Here is a 23,043-nt window from a genome sequence, read left to right as displayed (position 1 = left end):
GACTCCCCTAGTGACGCGCTCTCCCTGTCCCCGCGGCTCCAGGGGTACAACCGAGGGGGCTGTGCAGCGGAGGCTGGGGAAGGAGCTGGAGTACTTTGCCTGAGGCCATGCAGCCCAGCAGGGGTAGAGAATGGATCCAGTGCCACCTTCTTAGCTGTGCTGGGGCCAGGCGATGGTGATGGACATGGTGGCAGCGCTGGCACGGAGGTGGCTCAGGCCAGGTGGGTCTGAGCATGAAGTTGTCCCTGGGAAGGCTGAGACCAGCAGAGCGGAAACTGCCAGCCTTTATGTCCCCGGTCTGTGCGCAGAGGCTGTGAGGTAGCAGCATCCTGCTTCGCTCACTTGGGGGATCAGCTTTGGTTTTTTAACTCAACTCATATTTTCTTGCAGCTGAGAGTAAGCAGGAGGGATGTGCTGACGATACAGGATAGGCAGCTGCCAGCCCACAGCTACCTCTGCTTCTAGCATCGGGAGGATGTCTGTGAGCTCTTGAAGGCTGCCTGCATGAGGCTAAAGCTGGCAGAGCAGCAAGGTCTGGGTCAGCCTGGGGAGAGGTCCACAGTGCCACGTAGGAGCAGGGTGATGTCTGGGCAGGACCTTTGCTTCCCTGTTCAAGCCTGTAACGTGGGTGAGTGGGATGGAGGAGGGAAGGGCAGTTCCTGCATCCTCTCCTCTGACCCGCAGAGTGATGCAGCTGCATAGCATCTCCTAATCTCCCTGTGCATCTCCTCTAGTTTCCTCTGCTGTTGATAAGGATTTGGGGGGGGACAGGCAAGGGAGGAACTGGAGCTCAGAAGCCGCAGGACACGTGGCCCAGGGGTGCAGGGGAGGCAGCGGCAGCCGGAGGCATGGGCAGGAAACACCGCTGCCCACAGAGTAGCTGGCGCGTCCCTGCGTGCCCCGCGTGGGCTGCCCGGTGCAAGCTGGTGGTGCCTGGGCAGAGGTGCTGGCTCCCAGAGCGGCATTTAAGCTCACTGCCAAATCCTCCTGCTCCACGCTGACTGACAGAGATCGTTGAGAGGTGAGCCAGAATCTGAGTCAGGATCCAGGCTAGTCCCAGTCATCCTGGCTAATTGGGAGCTCCCTGTCATCCCATCTCCAGCCAATTGAGCTATTTTTTTTTTCCCCAGCATCTTCTCTCCCATGGTGCTCTCTGCATGGATGCTGCTGCTTCTGGGGTAGGGCTAAAGTGGCGGTTGCTTCATTGGAAAGTGCAGTGGCTTGGAGTAAAAATTGCTGTTTCCTGATGCAGGTGGCAGGTGAGATAAAGCAAATTGCTGGAGCAGCCTGAGACACAACTGAGCCAAGTCTGGAGGAGAAAATAGCTTTACCTGCATCTTCTTCTGAGGCAGGAGAAGTACCTGCATGTGTAGCAACAAGAGCAGCGGGACACAACGGGCCCCTGAGCACCAGGGTGGCTGTGTCCCTTCCTGGGGCAGTAGTGGGGGTGAGAGCGCGTTTTTACAGGGGTTTTGGTGCCTCACTAAAAGGGCAGCATGGCCACTTTCAGTTCATAGAGGACGAGGGATTCGCTGGGGCACAAGGTGCTGCTGGTTTGGTGTTTATGTTGGCCTCCACGGATGCCTCAGCCATGCTTCCTGCCCTCTGAAAAAGTAGTAAGGTCAAATTAAAGGCCTCAGCTGGTTTCTCATTGTCCTGTCTGGATAAGCCATCTGTTAATGGCATGGGATTGTCCTTCGGAAACCTGATAGCTGATGGCAGGCGCGGCAGCGAGTGCGGCCAGGAGGAGGATGCAGTAACCCCATTGCTGCGTCTCTGTGCAGAGACATTTAATTCACCATTACACTGTCTACCTAAGTCTCTGCTATCAAGGGAAGCTTCTGGGGTTGAGAGGTTGAGCTAGCATTACTCTGAAAACCTATACTAATGAGAGACACGTGGGTCTTCCCTCTGAAATATGTTTCTGATCAGTTGGGGTTACTGCTTTACTTCTTGCAGAGGGGATATAGAGGGTGGGACCCCACTTCCCGTGTTCATTATAGGTGCAATGTGCATTTTGGAAGAGCCGCCTTAATTTTTGCAGTCCAGCCAAATTCAAGGTCAGATAATTACTGTCTCCAGCATCCCTGGTGGATGTGGGGACAAAAGCCGGGCTCACCCAGAGCTTTGCAGGCAGAAGGGACTTGATACATAGAGAAGGGCAGGCGACGGGACTCCAGACTGCGAGGTGCTGAAGGCTCTGGCCCCCATCCAGCAAAGCACTTAGCGCACGCTCGACCGTTCCCCTGAAATCATGGGGGATTTTTGGTTGGGTTCTATTTCTTTTTTTCTTTCTGAGCTGTGTTTGGTTGCAGTCAGCAAATCGGAAGCGTTGAGCAGGTGCGGAGCAGCCCCAGGCTGGGCAGGGTTTCTCGCAGGCTGATAAACCAGCTGGTGAACGCCGGCGCGAGGAGAGTGGCTGCAGTCCTCCTCCAGACCCCTGCGGCTCTTGTTCTCTAGTGCTGGCCTGAATAACCATTTCAGGGGGCCTCCACTGAAATATTAAGAGGGAAATGGTGCTATTTTGTTCTCCCTGCTGCTGCATAATAGATTTCTCTTATTTTTACCCACATGCACATATAAGTCGTGTTTCTTTTTTCCTCTTTCTCCCTCTGCAGCCTTTCCCTGAGGGCCTGACCTTCCAGTGATGGGAAGCCTAGGGATGTCCACAGGGTTGTGCTTAGTGGGATCAACAATGTTAAATAGCAGGAAGACTTGTTTGGTAGGGTGGGTTTGGGTTTTTTTTGGTTTTTTTTTAACTCTTTTTCTTTGCCAGAGTGAGTAGCCCGGAGGCTTTTCTGCTGCCCCAGGGCAGGATCAGTCCGTGTCATCCCCAGGGGGACACAGTGCACCAAGCCACGCTTGTGGAGGAGGGTGGATGTTTTCTTGGAGGCTGTCCCCAGTAAATCCATCCTGGAAGGTAACCTGGGCTAAACACTCTTTTTATCAGCTTTTTTTAAAAATTTATTTAATCACTTTTACAGTTTTCCAAAAATCCTCTGTTGGAGATTTTGCAACCCTCAGAGCCTGTTCCAGGGTGTCCTTATCCTTACACATTACAACACCCTATCCATCAGCGGTTAAACAAGGCTTGGATGAAGTTTCCCTTTTAAATTACTTTAAGGGTGGATCTGGTTTTCATGTAACCAGAGGGTAATTTGGGGTTTTTATATTTTTTTCTTAAATGGTGTGGGGGTGGATCTGGGGTCAGCTTTTTCTTTCTGATGCAACCTACTCCTGCTGAAGGGAAGGCGCTTTGCCCAGAAATGTGACCACGTACTTTTTTTTAAGTGCTGGAGGCAAGTGGAGGGCCAGGCCTTTCTGCTGGTGATGGGCTATGGGGAAGACTGGGAGGCTGTGAAGGGCACAACCTGTTTGCACAGCCATGGCACAGCTGAGTGTGCACGTGGAACCATGTGAGGAGCTTAGAGCATATCTGGGCTGGATGGGCTTTGCTGCCTCCTTCCCAGAGCCTCTCCTGGCTGCTGCCTACACGCCGGCCTGGGAGGGCTGGAGGATGGCCAGCGTGCTCCAGACCTCCCGTCTCATCCGCTGCTCATCTGTCCTTGCTTGCTGCTGGTCCCTGCTCTGAGATCTCAGCCCTGCCAGACCACAGCGGGGGTTTTACTCCAGCAGAGAGCTTCCCTCTGTCTCTGCTCTTGCTGTGGCACCATGTTCTTCCTCCTCCTGCCACTATCCGCACGGCATGAAGACCAGTTTCTACCTTCTGCAGTGACTGCTGTCTTCCACAGCATGGTCTGGGAGAGGGTGGCTTGGGGAGGAGATGTGGCTCACCCTGGTGACAGGGTACTTACCTCTGAAGGATTCATCCTGGATTCCCTGCCACTTGTTCCTCTGCCTGGGCATGCATACAACCCACGGTTCTGGGGCCCCACCAGATGTTCATCCCCATGTCTTTGGCCACATCCCCAGTAGGCCTTTCCCAGCAAGGATCCATGGTGCGGACCCATGGTGGGACTCGTGGGCTGCTGTCGTGTAGCCCACGCCACCGCTCGCCTGGGGAGCTTGCTGGTGCTGAGGGTGGTGGAGCCGTGGTTAGATGCCATTTCCAGCGCGCGCTCATTGCACTCGAGGAGAACCTCTGCTGTGCTTCCAGATTGCCGCCCCTCGTTTGCCCTCTCCTTTTTAATTCGCGCTCCCTGCTCAAGGCTGGTTGCCAGTTTCCCGTGCCTGCCCTGGGGGGGTGGGGGGGGTGTCCAGGCTCCCCCCACAACCCTCCCTGCAGGTTTGCAAAGCTGCAGGGCTCTGCCTGAGAAAACACAGGTGCTGGCGAGCAGGTCCAGGTGCGTGGGATCACCAGCCAAGGGCACTTGCTGCAGCAACCAGGCTGGGAGCAGGCTGGGGGATTAAGAGGCAAAGGTGGCCCAGGGCAGGGAGGCTGCCGCAGGCGCTGTGTTTCCTGTTTACCAGCAGGAGGGTGGCTGGGGTGTGCGGAGATGGCTGTGCTTGACGGGCTCTCGCGCACTGCGGTGAAAATAGTTATGGGTTGGAGTTTGGTTTATTGTCTGGAAAAATGTTCCTGGCCGAGGTGGTGGTGAGGAAAGGCGGGAGGATGGGGAGAGCAGCACCCGGGTGTGGGAGAGAGGAGTTAGTGGCAGGGAAGGGGAAGGGCAAGGGGAAACGGGGCATGTTGTGCCTCCGTTGCCTGCAGGCCCGCAAGCTGGTCGCAAGCTTGCCTGCAGCCTTTCTGCCAGTAGCAACGCTTGAGGTTGAGCAGTGCTCAGCCCAGTCTGCAAAACCCACCCGGAGCAGGTTTTGCACCGCTCGGCTGTGCGCTCCTGCGGCAGCGGTTCCTGCTTGGTGCTGTGCAGAGCCGGGGTTACCCCCAGGAGCTGCAGCAACTCGCAGAGCTGACGTGAGCGAGAGAAAACCCCAGCGAGGCCTGGGGTATAGCAAGATGTCTTCACCTCTCCTTCCCACAGGCACAGGTGGCTTCCTCTCCTGCGCTGGCAGAGGGGTGCCGGAGGGAGGACCTGGGTGGGACAGAGGCAGGGGCTCGTGCAGGGAAGCAGCGTTTCGGCACTTGCTTGGCCAGGTTGGTGGCATCTGTGCTTGCTGATCTTCCTGCTGAGGGTCATTTTCTTCCATGCTGCAATGGGGCTGGGAAGGTGTCTGAGTCAGTAGAGACAGCGGGGTTCAAGAATCTGATCTGCTGCTCCGCAGCAAGAAGAGGGCTGCACAAACCAAACCCTAAACCGCCTTCTCCCCGGCACATGCAGGCATGTTTGGGAGGATAAGAGAGATGAGCAAGCAGCTGCAAGCATGCGTGGGCTGGAGGTTTTTACCCCTCTGCCTCTGGGTGCACGGTCCTCGCAGAGGCTGCCCTTCGCCCTAGGAATTCCCTGTGTGCTTCTGTCTTTGATAAGCACCTCACTTGCTCCAGGGCTCTCTCCAGTGCATGGATTTTAGGTGTGCAGTCTGTAACAATAGCTCTGTCTTACTACTTACTTATTAACTGGCTGTGCTCTGCGCAGCGAGAGGTGAGTGCAGGGCATGGTTAGCATGCTGCGGCACCCGAAGCGGAGATGAGGTGCTTGCCGTGTAACGCAGAGGAAGGCCATTAATATTTTGGGACCTTTCTTCAGTAGTTACTGCCTGGTAAACTACTGTGAAAACCCAGCTGACAGTTCTTTCCCACTGCGTTGGTCAAGCCCTGCATCTTTCAAAGACAGGATTTGTCTTCAGCCCTGCTGTGCGTGTCCTGGATGCAAAGACCTTAAGTGTGATATGGGTTTTTAAGGGCTAAAATAATGTGCTGTGTCACTAAGGATGGGCACATGGGCAGGTTACAGCAGGGCACGCTAACGTTTGAACTTCCAGCCAGCTCATTTCCAAATGGTAGATGATGCCTTAAAAAGTCACACCCTTGCTTATTTTAGGGTGCTTCTCTGTCCTCCCTCTGCAGCGCCAAGGAACTGGGTCTTTCTGTGCTTTGTCCCAAGCTGATGAGCTTCGGAGGGTTATTGCAGCGATCAGTCGGGATACATCCTGTGTCAGGCAATGAGTGGGTTGCCATCATCTCCAGATGAACACCAGTGGTGCTGCACAGCGTATCCTGCCAAAAGAGGATCCCACGTTCCTCATGTAGGGTTTACAGGTCTCCTCAAAGTCAAGCCCTGTGTCTGGCTCACCATGGTGTTCGTTTGGAGTGAGCATCATCTCGCGTGATGCAGTTCAGTGCTGTCGGCTGCTGCTGTGGGTGATGAGCAGGTCACATTTCTGTCTAGTTTTAAACTGCAGTAAATTGAAATGAAAGGCGAGTCGATCCACAGTGAGTGCAGTAAGTGGAGTTTAATTGGGATGAATTACACGCCAGGTTTGCAGTAATCTCCGTCCCGCATTGCTCAGAAGCATCATCTGCTTTGGAAACGTGACTCAGAAATGTTGTTATTTGATTCCCCTGAGCATTTAAGAAACTATTTTTCCAGGAAGCAAAGATTCTTGGGTTTGTTTCTTTTTTTTTCTTGTTGCTGTTGCTGTTTTCTTTGTTTTATTGCAACGAGAGTCCTTTCCCAGAATTTCCTCTGGGGAGGGAGGCCGCGAGATGCTCCCTTAACCAGCATCTCTTCAGCTCTTTCTCCTCGCTTGGCGTTTAGTGCTCTGGCATGCTCACAGCTGCCCTTCGCAGAGGAGCACAGCTCCGAGGTAGCTGGTTGGAGTTAACTGCTCCTCTTCTCCACGAGCCACAGTGGAAGCTGCCAGGATGATGTTGTAGCTGCACCATCAGATTCACCACCCACACGCGTAGCCAGGCAGCTCTGCCTCCTCGCCAGCCCCGTGCCTGGATTTGCCCTGCCATTCACTGCTGGGACTTGCCTGGGTTGGCTCTCGCCACCCTGGGCTGTCCCTTATGGTCATGCTGCTGCCTTGTGCTTGGTCACCTTTGGGTTGGCCCACCGGGGACAGTTGCTGAGGTGTGACTCCAGCCCTATAACCTAAGGAATATCCTCAGAATGATGCTGTCCCCATGTCCCAGAAGCCAGATGTGGTGGTGGTGCTGCCTGCCCTGCCCTAGCCATCATCTAGTGGGCACCAGCTGGGGGTTTCATCTGACCATGGCTTGGTTGCTTGCGGTTCATCTTGCCTTCTTCAACCATTGCCTGGAGGAAGCATGTTGACGTTATAGCTGTGCATGAGGATAATAAACCTAAGCATAGCTCCCTGGAGTCACCAGCCCTGGCCAGGGTAACATGCTGTCCTACTGAATTGCCGACTTCATGAACTGGGGACCTTGCCACCTCTCATCTGGCAAGAAATGCAACTTTCTGAGCTTTTCTCTGCAATCTGGGCTTTCCCCCCGACGATAGCCCCCTCTGCCGCTGCCACAGGTTCAAAAAGAAGCCATTTTTAAAAAACTAAAGTCCATGGGACTCACTTTATGTGGACGGTACAAAACTGTGAGAGGTGGGAGCCCGGAGCTGTTATCCCACCTCCTTTGGCTTTAGCTCTGAGCAGCACCTCGCATATGTTTAGGTTGTTGATACCAGACCTCCCTGGTGGTGTCTTTAATTCAAATGATCTCTAGAGTTTTGGCTGTTTTCATGCTTTTTTTTCTAATGTTTTCCCTTTGGAAGGTGTTTGGCAGTGAGGTGGGGAAGGGGATTCTGCCTGGAAGCACAGGGGGGTCGCTGCAGTTGAATCTGCTCCAGAACTGTGGCAGATCTACCACAACTGGATCTCCAGAGGTTCGGCTTGATTGATCCTTGCACTGTGCTTTCTTCTGTGGCCTTCTGAACACCACCCAGAGGTGATAAATGTTTCATCCCTCCCTGGCTAGGGAAGGACAGAGTTTTCTTGGTGAAGATGATGTGTATGTGAAGGCAGGGACTGCCCTGGGCATCCTGGTCATGCTCAGAGGAGCTGGGATGATGCTAACGGGGCAGGGGGGAGATGCTAGAAAATACAGACATAATTTAGGGTGAAAGTGGGGAAGGGGGAGGCGGGGACAACCATCAAGTTCTTTAAACCAAGAATCAACTCAAGTTTCAGTATCTAACTTGGATTTGGAGAGGAGTGGATCTTTAATCTATGGTATTTCTAAGATGTTGTAGCTGCAAACAGTGCTTCATCCAGCTGGGCAGGAGGCCGCACCCTCAGAGGGTTCACCTGTGTAGAAAAGCTGTCTTTTTTTTAAAAAAAAGTGCAGTTTGCAAGTGTATGTTGGGTGGATGAAGAGGAAAGCATGAAGTGTGAAGCGAAAGGGCAAAGGAGCTGGCAGTAGCGGTAGCACTGCTCTCTGCTCGTTTTGCCTGGGGATCGCCACGGATGAGATGTCCGACTGTTCTTGGGGGACACAGCGATGAACAGAGCGGTGGTGGCTGGGGAGGCTTCCTAGGGAACCGGTAGGAAGGGGCTGTGCTTACAGGCCTGTGTGCATGCACAACCACATGCGTGCGGCAAGAGAGATGTGCAAGATAAGCCGTAAGATCTCTGTGCTGCTTTGAAAGGTTGAGGAGCAAGCTGGGGCTCTTGAAAGCCTTGTCAAAGGTGAGAAGCGTGGACAACTTCGCTGGGAGGACTTAGGCACTTGTGGCTGTGCTGAGGACCAGACTGGTGGTGCTGTGCTAGAGGTCTGGGTGCCTCTTCAGCCTGTGCCATCAGCGGTGGCAGGAGAGGACTGGGAGGCTGCCATGATGGTCTCTTGTTGCCTGAATGCAGTGAGTCCTTCTACAAGGCACCATCCCCAGCAGTCGTTCCACCCCTGCTTTCCAGCATACCCAGGGAAGCAGTTTGCTGTTCAGAGCCTGGTACCCCAGTGCCGTAGGCATGCCTCTGGGTCTGCCACCATGTAATGGGTGGTAATCCAGCTCTTCAGATGACTAAAACAGCTTTATCTGTGCCCTTCCTTCTCCTCCATCTTCATGGGAATTTCAAGCTAGTCACTGAGCTCCCCTTTTGTTTTCCCTTTCTTTTAGTTGATATTCGGGAGATCAAAGAGATTCGTCCAGGAAAAAACTCACGTGATTTTGATCGGTACCAGGAGGATCCATGTTTCCGACTGGATCAGTCTCACTGCTTCGTTGTCCTCTATGGCACAGAATTCCGGCTGAAGACCCTCAGCTTGCAAGGTAAAGCACTTGTGGCCCTGGGGCTGTGCCAGCGCAGGGTTAGGCAGGCACCTGGCCACCGCAGGACCCAAACTTCCGATGCGTCGTTCCGTGAGTGAGCTGGAACATATCCCTGGGCAGGTGCTCTTTTCACCACACCAAGGATACGTCTTTGGAGGAAGGTGGCACCAGTTCCCTGAAGGGTACACATTCGACCCCTAGTTAAGTCAGTTAATTTGCCCGGTAAACCCAAAAGATGGGTGAACCGAAGCCTCTGGTTTAAATGTGTGCCTGAAATCAAGTGTTTTATCTCAGCTTGGCATGTTGGCATTCATCAGCTGCATTGTGGTAACCAGCCCCACGCATGAAGCAGTAAAATCTCACTCCTGCTTTGCAATTCGGAGTGAGAAGACGTTGCCAGTAGCAAACGGTAACTCACAAAGCCTTGGTACGTCTGAGGTGTTGGTCTCAGCTTTCCTCAACACCTTGTCTGTTGACTTAAGCTGGACTTGGAGTGCCCAGGCTTATGTTTTGCTATTGAAAGAGGGGAAGTTTATGCTGTTGAGTCTCCTCCTGTTCAGATGGAGGACAGGCTCGTAACCCTGGCTGCAGTTCTGCTGACAGACGATATCTTTTTCTGCTAACAGTACGCAGTCTTGCGTCTTGTTTAAACCCACATAGGCGAGCACTGGTGGAGGCAGTCGTGCTGACTCCTTAACATCCATGGCAAATCTGCCTGCTGGCTAGTGCTGTGGGACACTGGGACAGAGGCAGCGCTTCTGCCCTCAGAAAGGGTGGAGCTGCTGATGGGCAAGTTACGGCGGAGCTGGCACACATCGCCGAGCAGGTGCCTGTCGCCCAGGCCAGCCAGAGCATTGCTGCCTGGGGACAAAGATAAACGCCCCAGCTCTCGGGAACTGAAGGCAGGAGAGAGCGTGGCGTGCAGGGGCCAGGGATCCAGCCAGCCACGTGCATCCTACAGGAGGGGAACAGGAGCTCAGCAGGGAGAGGAGCCGGCCAGAGCATCTGCACGGGAGGGAGCTGTTATCAGAAAGGGAATGAAGGAAGGAACAGGGGTTATAAGATGCTGGGGATATTCCCAAGAGGTTTGGGCCATCGATCAGCTTCTACATCCATTTCTCCCATTTCTCCTGTGCGCTTTCCACAGCCACCTCCGAGGACGAGGTCAATATGTGGATTAAGGGGCTCAACTGGCTGGTGGCAGACACTCTAAGGGCTGCCACCCCCCTGCAGATTGAAAGGTGAGGAACTCATCCTTGTCCTGCACTTCTCTCTCTTTTTTCCCTTCCCCCCCCCCCCCATTTCTGTCCTTTTTTGAAAGAAAAAGGCGAGCACAGTGACAACATCTCATTCCCTCTCTGAGCTGCACTGACCTGGCACTCCTGCCTCTGCCCTTGAGAGGCTTCATCCTGTCAATCTGCTGTGCTACGTCGTCTATGGCTGGAGTTTGATCTCACATGCATGCAGGGAGAAGGAGCTTTACCACGAAACAGATGTTTTTATGTGTGCACAGCCTGTATTATCTGTAGCAATTCAGTGCAGAGGCACGTAGAAGAGAATAACTTTGGTTTTGGGTTTTTGATTTAATTTTTTTTGTTTTTCTGTGGACTCACTTTCAGGCAGAGACAGTTTTAAAGGGGGGCAGGTTGCCTGCATGAAAATAGGGTAGGCTGCCTCTGGAAGGGGAGCAGAGACAAGTTCTCTGGTGGGAAGAAGAGCTGTGGGAGTGGATGGTGTGGCGTTGAGCATCTTCCAGAGACAGCAGCAAACCAAATGGGCTTGTTGTTGAGGAGCTGGGGCTGAGCGTGTGCGTGTTTGTGCCTTTCCATTTAGGTGGCTACGGAAGCAGTTCTACTCACTGGATCGCAACCGGGAAGACAGGTAAGAAGAGAGAAAACACTCACTTGCCAGATGTGCACATTCACAGAAAAGTTTGAGCCAGAAGATTTTAGCTTTGACTTGAAACCCCAGTCTTTGCTTTGGATTTTTTGTTGGGTTCTTTAGGTTTTTAATTTTCATTTCCGAGGAACCTTAATCCAAGTCCCATTACTTCCCTGGCTGATTTTCACTGGATTAAAAAAGTCTAAAAAAGTTGTATTGTTTTCCTGACGTATTTCCCAGCCTTTTAGACCCAGTAACACCTTGAGAGCCCATAGCTGTGAAACACCTTCCCCCCAGCTGGCATCACCTGTGGAAGCAGACACCAAAGTGCCAACAGACAGCTCTGGCCGCCCTGTCAGGGCTGAACTGGGATCTGTTTGTTATTCGCCACCCTGTTCTGTTCTCCTTCCATGACGTCTGTGAGGCCATGGATCATCCTGCTTCGAGGCTGATGGGCTGCAGCAGGGCCACTACTTGTGGGGTTCTTGGGTGAATGCTTAGTGATGTCCTAGCAAGTGAAACGTCACGCTTGAACCTATCATGAGGAGATTAGGGAAGGGAATCGGGTCATGACCCATCACAAGGAGATAAGGGAAGGGACGTTTCCCTGTCAAGGAGGCAGTGATGCTGCTGCCATCACCTGCTTTCCCCAGCCGCACGCCGCTGCCATCTCCTCTTCCCGAGGTGCTGTTATTTGCTTCCTTTCATCCCTGGGACGTGTTTTTTTCCCAGTGGGGCTAACTGAGCCCATTTCATCACTGATTTCCACATTATTGTGCTCCCCTGGCATTGGGGGATTGCTCCGGTCCTGCTCCAGGGAGGGCAGTGCTGGAGACGTCACTCGCACATCAGCTCATGCCCTCTGGCTGCGGTGGAGCGCCCGGACCCCAGCTGCTCCCCGTATGTGCCCAGGTGCTCAGGCAGGGCTCGCTGCAGTGCACCAGGCAGATCTCTGGGCTCCAGAGCATCCTCCGCTTGGTCTCTGCCAACAGTATTGATCTCACACTGCTATCGACTTCCATGCTTCACCCTGAGTCCTGGAGTCCTCCTCATCCTTGCAGCAAAATCCTGCCAAGAAACTCACCCAGCAAACCTGGCTGTTAGTGCCAGAGGCATGCTGCTCGGGAGCCATGGGTGACTGTGGCCAGACAGCTTGGTCAGCAGGGGAAAATCACTGCTCTGTACTCATCTGGAGAATCGAGCAGGGTCCCCTCATCCCATTTTGGTCCCCACTGCTGTGTCTCTCTCCCAGCTGCAGCGAGCTGCCTCCTGACAGCCAGGACAGGCGGACAGCCCCACTGCTGGGCAGCTGGGGGTTAAATTCAACCTGCCTCTCTTGGAGCAGAGCAGGAGTGTGTTTCATTGGGGAAATCTGGCTGCACTGGACATTTTTGCCTTTGCAATGATTTATATTGTGGCGTGGTGAGAGCACCGTTGGGTGCATGGGGATTTTGCGGAGGAGGGATAAACCCTTGCAGAGGCAGAAAGGGAAGGAGAGGCGCCATTGATCTGTTGCAGCTGCTCTGCATATGCCACACACCTTTCAAATCCAGGCTTGGGTTTTATATGCAGTGTACTGTTTTTCAGTGATGACCGGGTGTAATATTTCTTAATTCAGCAATGGAGAGCGCTGACACAGGTGCAAGGGTGGCTGCATGGGAGTTTTGGAGCTTGAATGTGGGAGAAATGGAAAAAATTGGTACTTTTTCTCATCCAATTATACAGTAAAACTGATGAAGTAGCATCCCAACAGGACAAAAAGATTGCATATATAGATTTGTCTGCCTGAGGCATGGCCAGCAGAGCTGAAAGCCAGCCTGTTGCATCTCTCTTGTTTTCCCTAATATCATCTTCTGTTAGCATTTACTGGTGGACTTGGCAGTGCTAGGTTGGACTCGATGATCTTAAAGGTCTTTCCAACCTGAACAATTCTATGGTTCTATGATTTAGAATTAAGGCAGCAAAATACAATCTATTCCTTATCTGTCAACCAAGGGGAGACATTTCAACTCAAACCGGTTAATTAGAAGAGGTGCTGTTCCAGCCCAGGCAGCAAAAGGATCAAAACAGCAATAGAGGGGGAATGCAGAAAGACTTTTGGGTCTTCCCATTTTACAAGCATCTGTGTATTTTCTGCAAAGTAGAGGCAGTAGTTATGGGACATATACATCTCTTGGATGAAATCTTTGCCCTTATGAGGCTTTTCAGCATTAACTTTGGTGTTGCTGGGCTCTTTGCTTTTGCTTCTTAGCCTGGAAATGGGTTTGAAAAGGGAACAGTGAGTTTTGTTTTTTTTAAAAACACTTCTCTTGCAGACCATTCTCGGTCCTTTCCAGAACAGTTTTGGCAGCTGAAGAAATCATTCCTGGTGTTCGTGTACCCCACGCTCGCCCCGCGTCCCAGCCTCCTGCGCCGGAGCCCTTTTCTTTCCGCCTTCTCCCGGCTGGGTGCCTGTGCATACCTTCCAGCATGCCGGCAGATGTTGGCTGTTTTCACTGGCTGCTGGGCCTTTGGGTATTTGTTTTTCCAAGGAGGTTAGGTGGAAAGAGGAGGATAACAGGATGCTGGGGTTTTTTTCCCTAACTGCTGCGGAGGAGACTGTTTCACCTCTGGCTAGGAGAGCTGCCTGTGGCTGAGAGCAGAGTTACAGAACTGGAGGCTGAGGTGGGGAATGTTTTCACCCCCTGTGAGAGGGCTGGATCTGTCCTTTGGCCTGTTTGTCATGAAACCTTAAAAAACTTCCGTACAAGAAATTAGTTTGTCTCAAAATATTACCAAGCTGTTTATCCAAGGTCTCTGACACTTCAACATTATTAATAACACACAGTAAATATAATCCTTCCATACCCCATCCTCCTACCAAAGCAGAGAGGGAAATGCTGGTCACAGCTTTGGAGCAGGGCCGTGGTCCAACACCTCCCTGCAAAACAGCCCAGCATCACCAGAGCTGGGCACTGGCTCCAGCGGGTCTCCACCCTGTTGCCTGTTGCTGGTTCTGCTGCTGCAGCCCCTCCTGTTCTTTTTTCCAAGAGCTTTTTTGCAGTCTCAGCAAGGCAGGATTGCTGCTGGGTGACTCTGGGGACGCCAGGTGTCCCCTTGGGGGTCCCGTGAGAGCTGCTGCATGCTGTGGTCCTTGACACTTGAGGGCATCTCTCATGAGCCGCCGTTGCACTCCTGGCTCGCTCCCCCCACCACATCACCTCATTTTCCTGTCACCCAGGACCTCGTCGCTGGGACCCCCCTGCCCTGGGGTTTGCACAGTACCCTGCACACGGCCATGGGTGCGCTGGAGAAGGGAAAGGGCAGGCTCCCCTCCCCAAAAAGCTCACCCTGAGCCCCAGGGGTAACTTCTGCCAGGGGAGTTGGAGGTGCAGGGGGGAGATACCAAAGCTGCTGCTCAGGCTGAGAGCATGTTGTTGGCTGTGTAGCTCATACAGCTGGGAGGGAAGGGGAGGCTGGTGCCATTTCCCGGCTCTTTTTTTTTTTTTTTTTTTTTTTTTTTCCTTTTCTTTTCTTCCTGTCCTGCCTGCAAGTGGCAGAATGCTGCCTGCGCAGCCCTTGGCCAGCCGGGTGCTGGCCTTGGGCACGGCACGGGAGCCGGGCCAGGTCCTCTTCTGGCCATACGTGCGTCCAGCTCCCCGCAGCTCTGAGTCCAGAAACAAGGGCTCTCTGTGTCCCACTGGCTGTGGAGGCCCTCATCTCTGCAGCGCCTGACACCAGCCGGTTTCTCCCTCTCCTTGGGGCTCCCTCCATCCCTCCTTTCTGTGTTGTTTGAGATCACTCCATTTCCAGCGGAAAGCGTAAAAGAGGCACGGTTCACACTGCCCCTCTGTGTCACTGCAGATAACAGCGTGCCCCCTGCACAGGACGTCTTCTGTGGCATATTTATATTTGCACCCCAAAGCTGTGAGCGGTCCCAGGGTCAGACCTGCCCTGTGCTTTGCAGGATCGGGGAGCATCCTGTAGGGTCCTGGGCTCCCACTCACTCAGCAGGGGGCAAAAGCAGCGTCTCTTATTGCTGGGACATACTCGGAGGACTTGCTTTTAAGGCAGGAGCTGCCAGAAAATGATTGCATGCAGACCTCTCAGCTTCTTAAATCTGGCAGATGGGAGACATCCCTGTTTTTTCTCATTGCAGGGCTGTTGCCCCAGTGGGGAACAACGTTGGAGCAGGCAGGGACGGCTCAGGGCTTCTTGCAGCCTGTCTCTGCCCGCCTGGGAGCAGGATCCCACTCGGGGTTGGCACCAGAGCCCTTTCCAGTCCAGGAACTGGCACGTTTAGTGCAAAGGGCCTCGCGGGGAGCACAGCCGTGCTGGCTGCCCCATGCCAGCGGTGTGTGTGGCAGTGGCTGGGGGAGCGCAGCTGGGCACGATGTGGCAGTGCTGTGCCTGTGGCTAGACATTGAAAATGGCTTTTTTCCTCTCTTTAGGATAAAATTAGCAGGGTACAAACCACTTGCAAAGCCTGCCCTCCTCCAGCTCCCTCCACAGGCCAGGGAGTGGGTTTTGGAAGGGATTTGGTCACCCAGCATCCTTGTTGGGGCACAGATACTTGAAAAAATGCTTTTCCCCGGTTGTTCCTGTAAAGCAGTATGCAATATGCGCCTGTTGCAGCATCGGCTCGAGTGGGATGAGAGTGCTGGGACTCGCCCTGCAGTGTTGGGAGCTTGCAGGAGCAGTGTTTGCAGTTCCCATTGGGATGCAAGCACCTCTCTCTGCTCCCCATGTGCAGCATAGATGCAGAGTTCGTTGGGGTGGAAAACATTCTCTTCTGCCTTTGGTCCCAACCCATCCTTCTGGGGTCTCACATCCATCCTTGGTGTCACAGCTGATGCTGCTTGGGGCACAGCTGCTCAGTGCCTGTCCTGGTCCCAGGGAGAGACCCCTCTGTCCTAGAGCTGCTGAACATGTTTCTCCTCTTTCCTCTGCTGAGCCAGGATCTCCGCCAAGGATCTGAAGAACATGCTGTCTCAGGTCAACTATCGGGTCCCCAACATGAGGTTCCTGCGGGAGAGACTTGCGGTGAGTGTGTGACCCCATCACTCTCCTCATTCGTGCTGGGGACATTCAACAGCCTGTTGCCTGCCTTTGAGCAAAACCTGGTGGTAGTTAAACTCCCACGGCACGTTTGCATGTTGCAGAGGCTCCCAGCCTTTCCCGGGAGGGCCCCCACCCACGGCGGTGACTGAAGAGGTGCCAGCTCCCACTGGATGACGCACCCTGGCCCGTTTCTGGCCAGCACCCTCTCTTTGCCCCACCCTGCCTCCCCCGCTCCCCACATTGCTCCTGGCTCTGGTCTAGGGCTTTGCCCTGGTGGGGTGGAGTGCAGGAGGACAGGCAGTGAAGCCAGTTGGTCCTGCAACCCACCGCCGCCGAGTGACAGCCAGCCAGCTCTGCCACCATCACTGCAGACCCAGGAATGAAGGGTCATCTCATGATGACCAGCCATTTCACAGAATCACAGAATGGTTTGGGTTGGAAGGGACCTTTAGAGGCCATCTAGTCCAACCCCCTGCAGTGAGCAGGGACAATTTCAACTGGATCAGGTTGCTCAGAGCCCCGTCCAACCTGGCCTTGAATGTTTCCAGGTATGGGACATCTACCACCTCTCTGGGCAACCAGTTCGTGTGTTACACCACCCTCCCAGTAAAAGACTTTTTCCTTCTATCCAGTCTAAATCTACCCTCCTTTAGTTTAAAACCATCACCCCTTGTCCTGTCACAGCAGGCCTTGCTAAAGAGGCCGCCCCCACCCTTCCTGTAGTCCCCCTTTAAGCACCGGCAGGCTGCAATAAGGTCTCCCCGCAGCCTTCTTTTCTCCAGGCTGAACAACTCCAACTTCCTCAGCCTGTTCTCGTCGCAAGGTGCTCCATCCCTCGGATCATTTCTGTGCCCTCTCTGGCCCTGCTCCAACAGCCCCATGTCTGTCCCATGCTGAGGACCCCAGAGCTGGAGGCAGCGCTGCAGGGGGGGTCTCACCAGAGCGGCGCAGAGGGGCAGAATCCCCTCCCTCGCCCTGCTGCCCACGCTGATTTTGATGCAGCCCAGGATACGGTTGGCCTTCCGGGCTGCAAGCGCACATTGCCGGCTCATGTCCAGCTTTTCATCCACCAGCACCCCCAAGTCCTTCTCCGCAGGGCTGCTCTCCATCCCTTCATCCCCCAGCCTGTATTGATGGTACCAGGCGTTGCCCTGACCCAGGTGCAGCACCTTGCACTTGGCCTTGTTGAACCTCATGAGATTCTCACAGGCCCACGTCTCCAGCTTGTCTAGGTCTCTCTGGATGACATCCCATCATCCACCAGCACTAAACTCCAAGGCCAAAGGAGAGCATGCACATTGGGTCTTAGTTTCCAGACGCTTCAGATGCTCACAAACAAAAAAAAATAAATGATTGTTTTGTAACTATTCAAGTAAGCAGTAACCCTTTTATCGGCACTGTGTTGCCTCTATGTGGATGAGCTTGGGCAATCACGTAACTTGGTTTAGGCTGTGCCTGTGTCGTGGGCACTGCGGGGTCCCACTGGCCCCAGCAGAGATGCGCAGAGGTAGGAGGGAAAGTCTGGCCAGGCTTTGGCCTTTTCCTCCCCCTTTTCCCCCAGGAATCCTCGTGGGAGGAGACACTCCTTGGGCTATGCAGGGTTGTCCGTGGCCCCTGTAAAACCTGTGTGGTTTTGTTTTTGCCACAGGACGTGGAGCAGAGGAATGGGGATATCACATACGGGCAGTTTGCACAACTCTACCGCAGCCTGATGTTCAGTGCCCAGAAAATGGTAAGTGCTGCATTCTCCAGGGCCGGGAGGGGGAGGGAAAAACCGTATTTGTTACTGGGCATTCCCTTTTAATTGCCTTTTTAACCCTGCTGCCCTCAGCTAATGGTTCTTGTCTCCTACCTCTGGGCCAGGGATGATAGGGAATAAAGAAGTTATTGCTTTAGGCTGGTTAGCCTGGGGCTGCTGGGGATGGGGGAGGTGACGCGTGAGCAGAGCTGCGCAGTGCTGGTTTGCTATCCCCGTTACTGTCCTGATCAATTTGTGCTTTCACATACGTCAGTGAGATTCAGTGCAAACCTAATGCTTGTGCTTCTTTTGCAGATGGATATCCCGTTCCTAGAAAGGTGGATAATTCTCTGTACTTGCTGGGGAAAGGGCTGTTTTCTTTTGCTCCATAACATGCTTTGGTGCCTGCAGCAGTGTGCTGGGGAGGAGGAATGCTGCACACCTCTTGCTTGCCACCGCGCTGCTTGCGTTTTTGCACTCTGGATACGCATCTTTGCTGCAGACACTTCAGGTCGAGTCAGTAAGGGCTCTCTTCCACCCAGACATCCCACTAAGATCCAGCTCAGGTCAGCCGCCTCCAAAAACAGTCAGCTGGTTTATGTGAAATAATCGGTCCTTGAGCCACCTCCCAGAGGTTGTCCTCGTGGTTGGCCACAAAGCCAGGGACTGTGCAGGCTGCGTGCAGTGCAGTCCCCTCTAGCTCCTCTCCAGGCAGTGCCCGTGGTGCCGTTGCTAACTGTGCCCTTCCCTGCCCTGTGCGCATCTCAGCCGTGATAAAAAGAGCTTGAATTTAGACACGGAAACCGGAGTGAAAGACTTGTAAGCTTGTTCAGGTAATTCCCCATGGTCTCCTCTCTTTTTTTTCTGATAGCCATAAAAAAGAGAGTTGGCAGGGACCTCAGCAGACCATCTGGTTCATCCCTCTGCCCAGGGCACCCAGCACTGCCCAGTCATTTCAGGTTTTTTGGTGTTAGTCCCCAGCATGGCCCTTTGCTGCCCATTGCGGCTTGGTATGTTCATGGACAAGTCTTTTGAGATAATAAGCTACAAAGGATTCCCTCCTTCATTCCTTGCCCTGCCTCCTTGAGTCCATGTCCTCTGGATACCTGTAGCTCTGTCCTCTCTACAACCACCCCTTGACTGCCCTGCACCTATTTAGTTCTTTCTTTTCACTCTTGGACAAGCAGACCTCTATTTTTTTTTGTACAAATGAGTCAGTCTGATGCTTTTTGCTGCCCTTCACCAGAGTTGCACACTGTGGTACCCTTGGCAGTGTGAATCCTGGACTGCTCCTGGAGCAGTCCCTGGCTCTGAGATATGGCCATATATTCTCAGCTGCTGTGTGTTTCCTCTCATGCCCTCCTCGCTCTCTCTGCTCATCCTGCTCTGCTCTTGCAGCGCTGCTTGCTCGGGGTACATCTTGCTTGCACACACCACGGTGGTTGTGGATGGCATCTCACGTGATGCTGGTAACAGTCGGTCATGATGTGGTGCCTAAGTGACTGAAGCTTCTCTCTCTGCTTTTCAGGGGTGGAGAAAGGTCTGAGCACTTCAGGGTGTCGCTGATGGAGTTGCAGAAGTTCTTGCTGGAGTACCAGAGGGTGAGCTCGACACAGGCCCAGGGGAGGGATGAGGGGGTAGGCACTGGTATTGCTACGGATCCAGTACTCCTTGCCATGGAGCTGGGATGATTTGGTCGTGGGGTGCTCTGCCTGGCATGGCCACAACCTGAGCACATCCTTCCTGGAGCAGGATGCAGGAAAAGCACTGGTGAGGGTAAATCTGGCCTCAGCCAAGCATCCTGGTCAGAAAAGGGACAACGAGCAGAAGGGCTGAGAGGAGTGGAGGTCCCAGGAGGGAGGAACGAGTCAGTGGAAGTTTACCCAGTCCCTGTGACCTCAGCTGGTACCGCAGGTCTGCAGCAGCCAAAGTGTCATGGTCCATGCAGTCTGCTCAGGAGGTCTCAGCAGCTCCTGGGAGCAGCCAAGGGATTTGATTTCCATTTAAAAGCAATCTTAGGTCATGCAGCAAGCACAGCATGCATGCTCAGACATGCACACAGGCACAAGCAGCGCATTTGTGGCTGTGCAGACCCTTTATTTCTACTCTTGCCAGGCTCCTGTCTCGTTGCTGGTCTCCTTCTCTAAGAGGACGGGGTGGCTCATGAAAGCACTCCCATGCCTCGTGTGACAGCATGGGGCCTCCTGCTCTGCACTGTCCTCCCCGCCTCCCACCACCATCTCTCTGCCCATAGTCTGCAGCCAGCAGAGTTAACCAGCAACGAGACGCGCCCGTTTTGATGGCCTAATGAAAGACACCCAGGGAGAGAGGCAAGCGAAAGGAAGCAGGGTTGGCTTCTGCTGCCGAAGGAAGAGGGATGGCAGATGTGTGCAAAGGAGCTATTGGAGAGAAAAATGCATGGCATTGAGAAAATGAAGACCACTTAGAAAGAGGGCGGATTTCTGCAGTTGTGTGCTATCCGGCATTTGTGCTGACGGTTGAATTCCTGGCAGAGATGGTCTTGCATTAAAAACTGCCTCCTTAATGGTTAAAGTTGCTAGTTGGATGAGCTGCACATGTTTTTGAATAATACTTTCTGAAATGGTTTCTTCTTTATGTCTCTCTTGGGGTTTGCAGGAGCTCTGGGCTGCAGATATCCTTCAGGTACAGGAATTCATGTTCAACTTTCTGAGAGACCCTTTGAGGGAGATTGATGAGCCTTATTTCTCCCTGGATGAAGTAAGACACCTTGAACACTAGTGTGTATGGCGTGGGTGGAGTAGGGTGTGCCAACCCCAGTGCAATGGGTGCTGCGGTGTGACAGCTCTACTGTCGGTGCCTTCCCTGCGGGGCGGCGGTGCTGAAAGGATCACAGCTCCTGTAAGCTGCGTTGCTGTATGAGTTGAACGTGGTGGGTCACCATGTGGCACAAGAGCTGGTTGGCGATGGGAATGACTGCTGGGCTCTCCTCTTGTGCTGAATGTGTGCAGCTGGGAGTGCTCATCAGGCAGTTCATTTAGAAAAGGAAGGAGGCTGCATTTGGTTTAATGCCCCTTTGGGGCACGTAAGGATCTTTTCAAAGCAAGAAGAGCTGAAAACTAAAAGATAAAAACAACCGGAGATAACCATGTCACTGGCAGTCTGGACTGACTCCCACGCAAAGGTCCCTTGACTCACATGGCCTTAGTGACCTGTTGCCTGCCATGGGAGCTGCAAAATAAAACGCAGAGCAATTCATTTGTCTCCAGCTGGGTCAAAGGATTTGTACACAGATATCTGGCATTGCTCAGAGGAGAGGTGGCAATGCCTACGCTGTGGTTACTCAAGCATGCTGGGTCAGGTAGCTTGTGTGCGGTCTTGATTGCCTCTGGTCAGTCTGTGCTGAGCTTAGAAAATAGCTACTGGCTCAGAAGCTGCTGACATGGAGGGTGAGATGTGTGTGAAGCTAAACCGCAGCACCCGGTTCCTCTGCATCATTAACACGCTTCTGTTTCTTCCTGAGCAGTTTCTCACCTTCCTGTTTTCCAAAGAGAACAGCATCTGGAACTCGCAGCTGGACATGGTGTGTCTGGAGAACATGAACAACCCCCTCTCCCATTACTGGATCTCCTCCTCCCACAACACGTAAGGACTAAGCGATGGCTCTCTCCACCCGTCTGCTCGCAGCATCCTCTCCCCCTGTGCCAGGGTGGGATTCTCCTATTCTGCCCAGTCCCAGTGATGGGTCAGGCAGACTTTTCCAAACAGGGTCAGTACATCACAGACCTTCCTGTCGGTGCCCCAGTCCTCCCTCCATCATTTAACCATCAGTGTTTTGCTCTGGTGGTGTCAGTGCAGCACACATCTGCACAGACTGTGCTTTCATGTCCCGGGCTGTCACGCTGGTGATTTCTTACCATTAGTAACATCATCTTCCACAGCCTCTAAGCACAGATGTGATAAAAACCCAGCAGGCTGAAACTGGCCATTTTCCTTCTCTGCTGCTAGAAGAATCTTGCAGGAACTGCTTTCTTTGCAGACAGGCTTTGTCTGTGCTCCCCATTCATGGGATGCAGTGGCAGCACCTTAGCCCAAATTTAAAGGACCAAGAGCCTAAGCCAGCTGACGGCCTGGAGGGCAGGCAGTGAGATCCTGTCTGCCTAGAAGAGCTGGTCTGACTCTGCTCTCAGGCTGCTTCTGGCGGGTGGAGGGGGCTCTTTGTGGCACCAATGCTGATATCACTCTTTGCGGCTTATCTCAAGAGCCAGCAGCAAGGCTGGACCTTAGAGCACTGCTTGCAGCCCCCTGCAGTAGGGGCAGAGTTGAACCCCTCGCGTGGGGAGGATGGCAGGTCTGGGGGAAAGTTGCTCTCACCATTCCTTACATCTCAGAGGCAGGCCTGCAGTGCCCCAGCAGACATCCAGGCCCGTGGTGAGCGTGTTGCTTTGCTGATGTGTTCTCTCACGTGAAAGGTACCTGACGGGGGATCAGTTCTCGAGCGAGTCCTCGCTGGAGGCGTACGCCCGCTGCTTGCGCATGGGATGCCGCTGTATCGAACGTGAGTACCTGGAGCGGCATTTCTGTCTCCGTCACCGTGATAGCTTGCCGTGGTCAGGGAGGGCTTTGTGTGGAAGGCAGGGCTCAAGGTTGACGTGCTGGTGGCAGCATTGTCACCATGATATGCTGAGAGGACTGAGGTCATTCGTTTCGTGGGACTGGGTGGTACGTGCCCAAGCTTCTGGTCCCTCAGAAAGATCTGGACTTTCACTTCACTTCTTTATTACCATCCAGTGCGGTTCCTGGCAGCGCTTAGTTCAGTCCATCTCATGTCCATGCCCTGCCTATATTCCAGCCTTTGGGCTAAGTTTCCCCCATGGATCTCTTTCAGTGGATTGCTGGGATGGTCCTGATGGCATGCCGGTGATCTACCATGGACACACCTTAACCACCAAGATCAAGTTCTCTGACGTCTTGGTCACTATCAAGGAGCATGCCTTTGTCACCTCTGAGTGAGTACAGCAGGGACCTGGACTTCAGCTAGCAGAGCTGTCAGGGAGGCAAAGAGAGGGTAGAGCCAAGGCTGTAGCAAAGTGAAGCCCGGCTTTATCCAGAGACCCCACACAAGACTGCGTGCCTGGGATTCGGTGGGAAGAAAGCCTGTTGTGTCTCCTAGTCAAGGGGAGATTTCACCCAGAAAAAAGCCGTGGGAGGAAAGACCTTGGGTGTAAACCCCAGTAGTTTTCCAGTCCTTCTCCACTCTGTGCATTGCCAGCAGCACTGGGGACACGTTGCTGTAGGTTGGGTACGCTGAACGCT

General features: G+C 53.5%; 1 protein-coding gene across 4 annotated transcripts in view; it reads left to right on the top strand.

Annotated features, from left to right (window-relative positions):
• The window catches only part of PLCG1 (phospholipase C gamma 1), a 50,530-nt gene that overhangs the window by 14,233 nt on the left and 13,254 nt on the right, over positions 1-23,043 (top strand). For all 4 annotated transcript variants that reach the window (XM_064465757.1, XM_064465755.1, XM_064465756.1 and 1 more), the window contains exons 2-12: positions 8,937-9,089; positions 10,237-10,330; positions 10,923-10,970; positions 15,908-15,992; positions 17,659-17,742; positions 18,064-18,086; positions 19,277-19,349; positions 20,386-20,487; positions 21,254-21,372; positions 22,200-22,285; positions 22,616-22,736. In XM_064465757.1, coding sequence (XP_064321827.1) covers positions 8,937-9,089; positions 10,237-10,330; positions 10,923-10,970; positions 15,908-15,992; positions 17,659-17,742; positions 18,064-18,086; positions 19,277-19,349; positions 20,386-20,487; positions 21,254-21,372; positions 22,200-22,285; positions 22,616-22,736 — 988 coding nt within the window. The remainder of the gene's footprint in view (positions 1-8,936; positions 9,090-10,236; positions 10,331-10,922; positions 10,971-15,907; positions 15,993-17,658; positions 17,743-18,063; positions 18,087-19,276; positions 19,350-20,385; positions 20,488-21,253; positions 21,373-22,199; positions 22,286-22,615; positions 22,737-23,043) is intronic.

The sequence above is a fragment of the Phalacrocorax carbo genome, chromosome 14 (genome assembly GCF_963921805.1).
Source record: "Phalacrocorax carbo chromosome 14, bPhaCar2.1, whole genome shotgun sequence".
In the NCBI taxonomy this organism is placed as follows: Eukaryota; Metazoa; Chordata; class Aves; order Suliformes; family Phalacrocoracidae; genus Phalacrocorax; species Phalacrocorax carbo.
The sequence above is the reverse complement of the archived record's forward strand: the minus strand, read 5'-3'. Positions and strand labels throughout refer to the sequence as shown.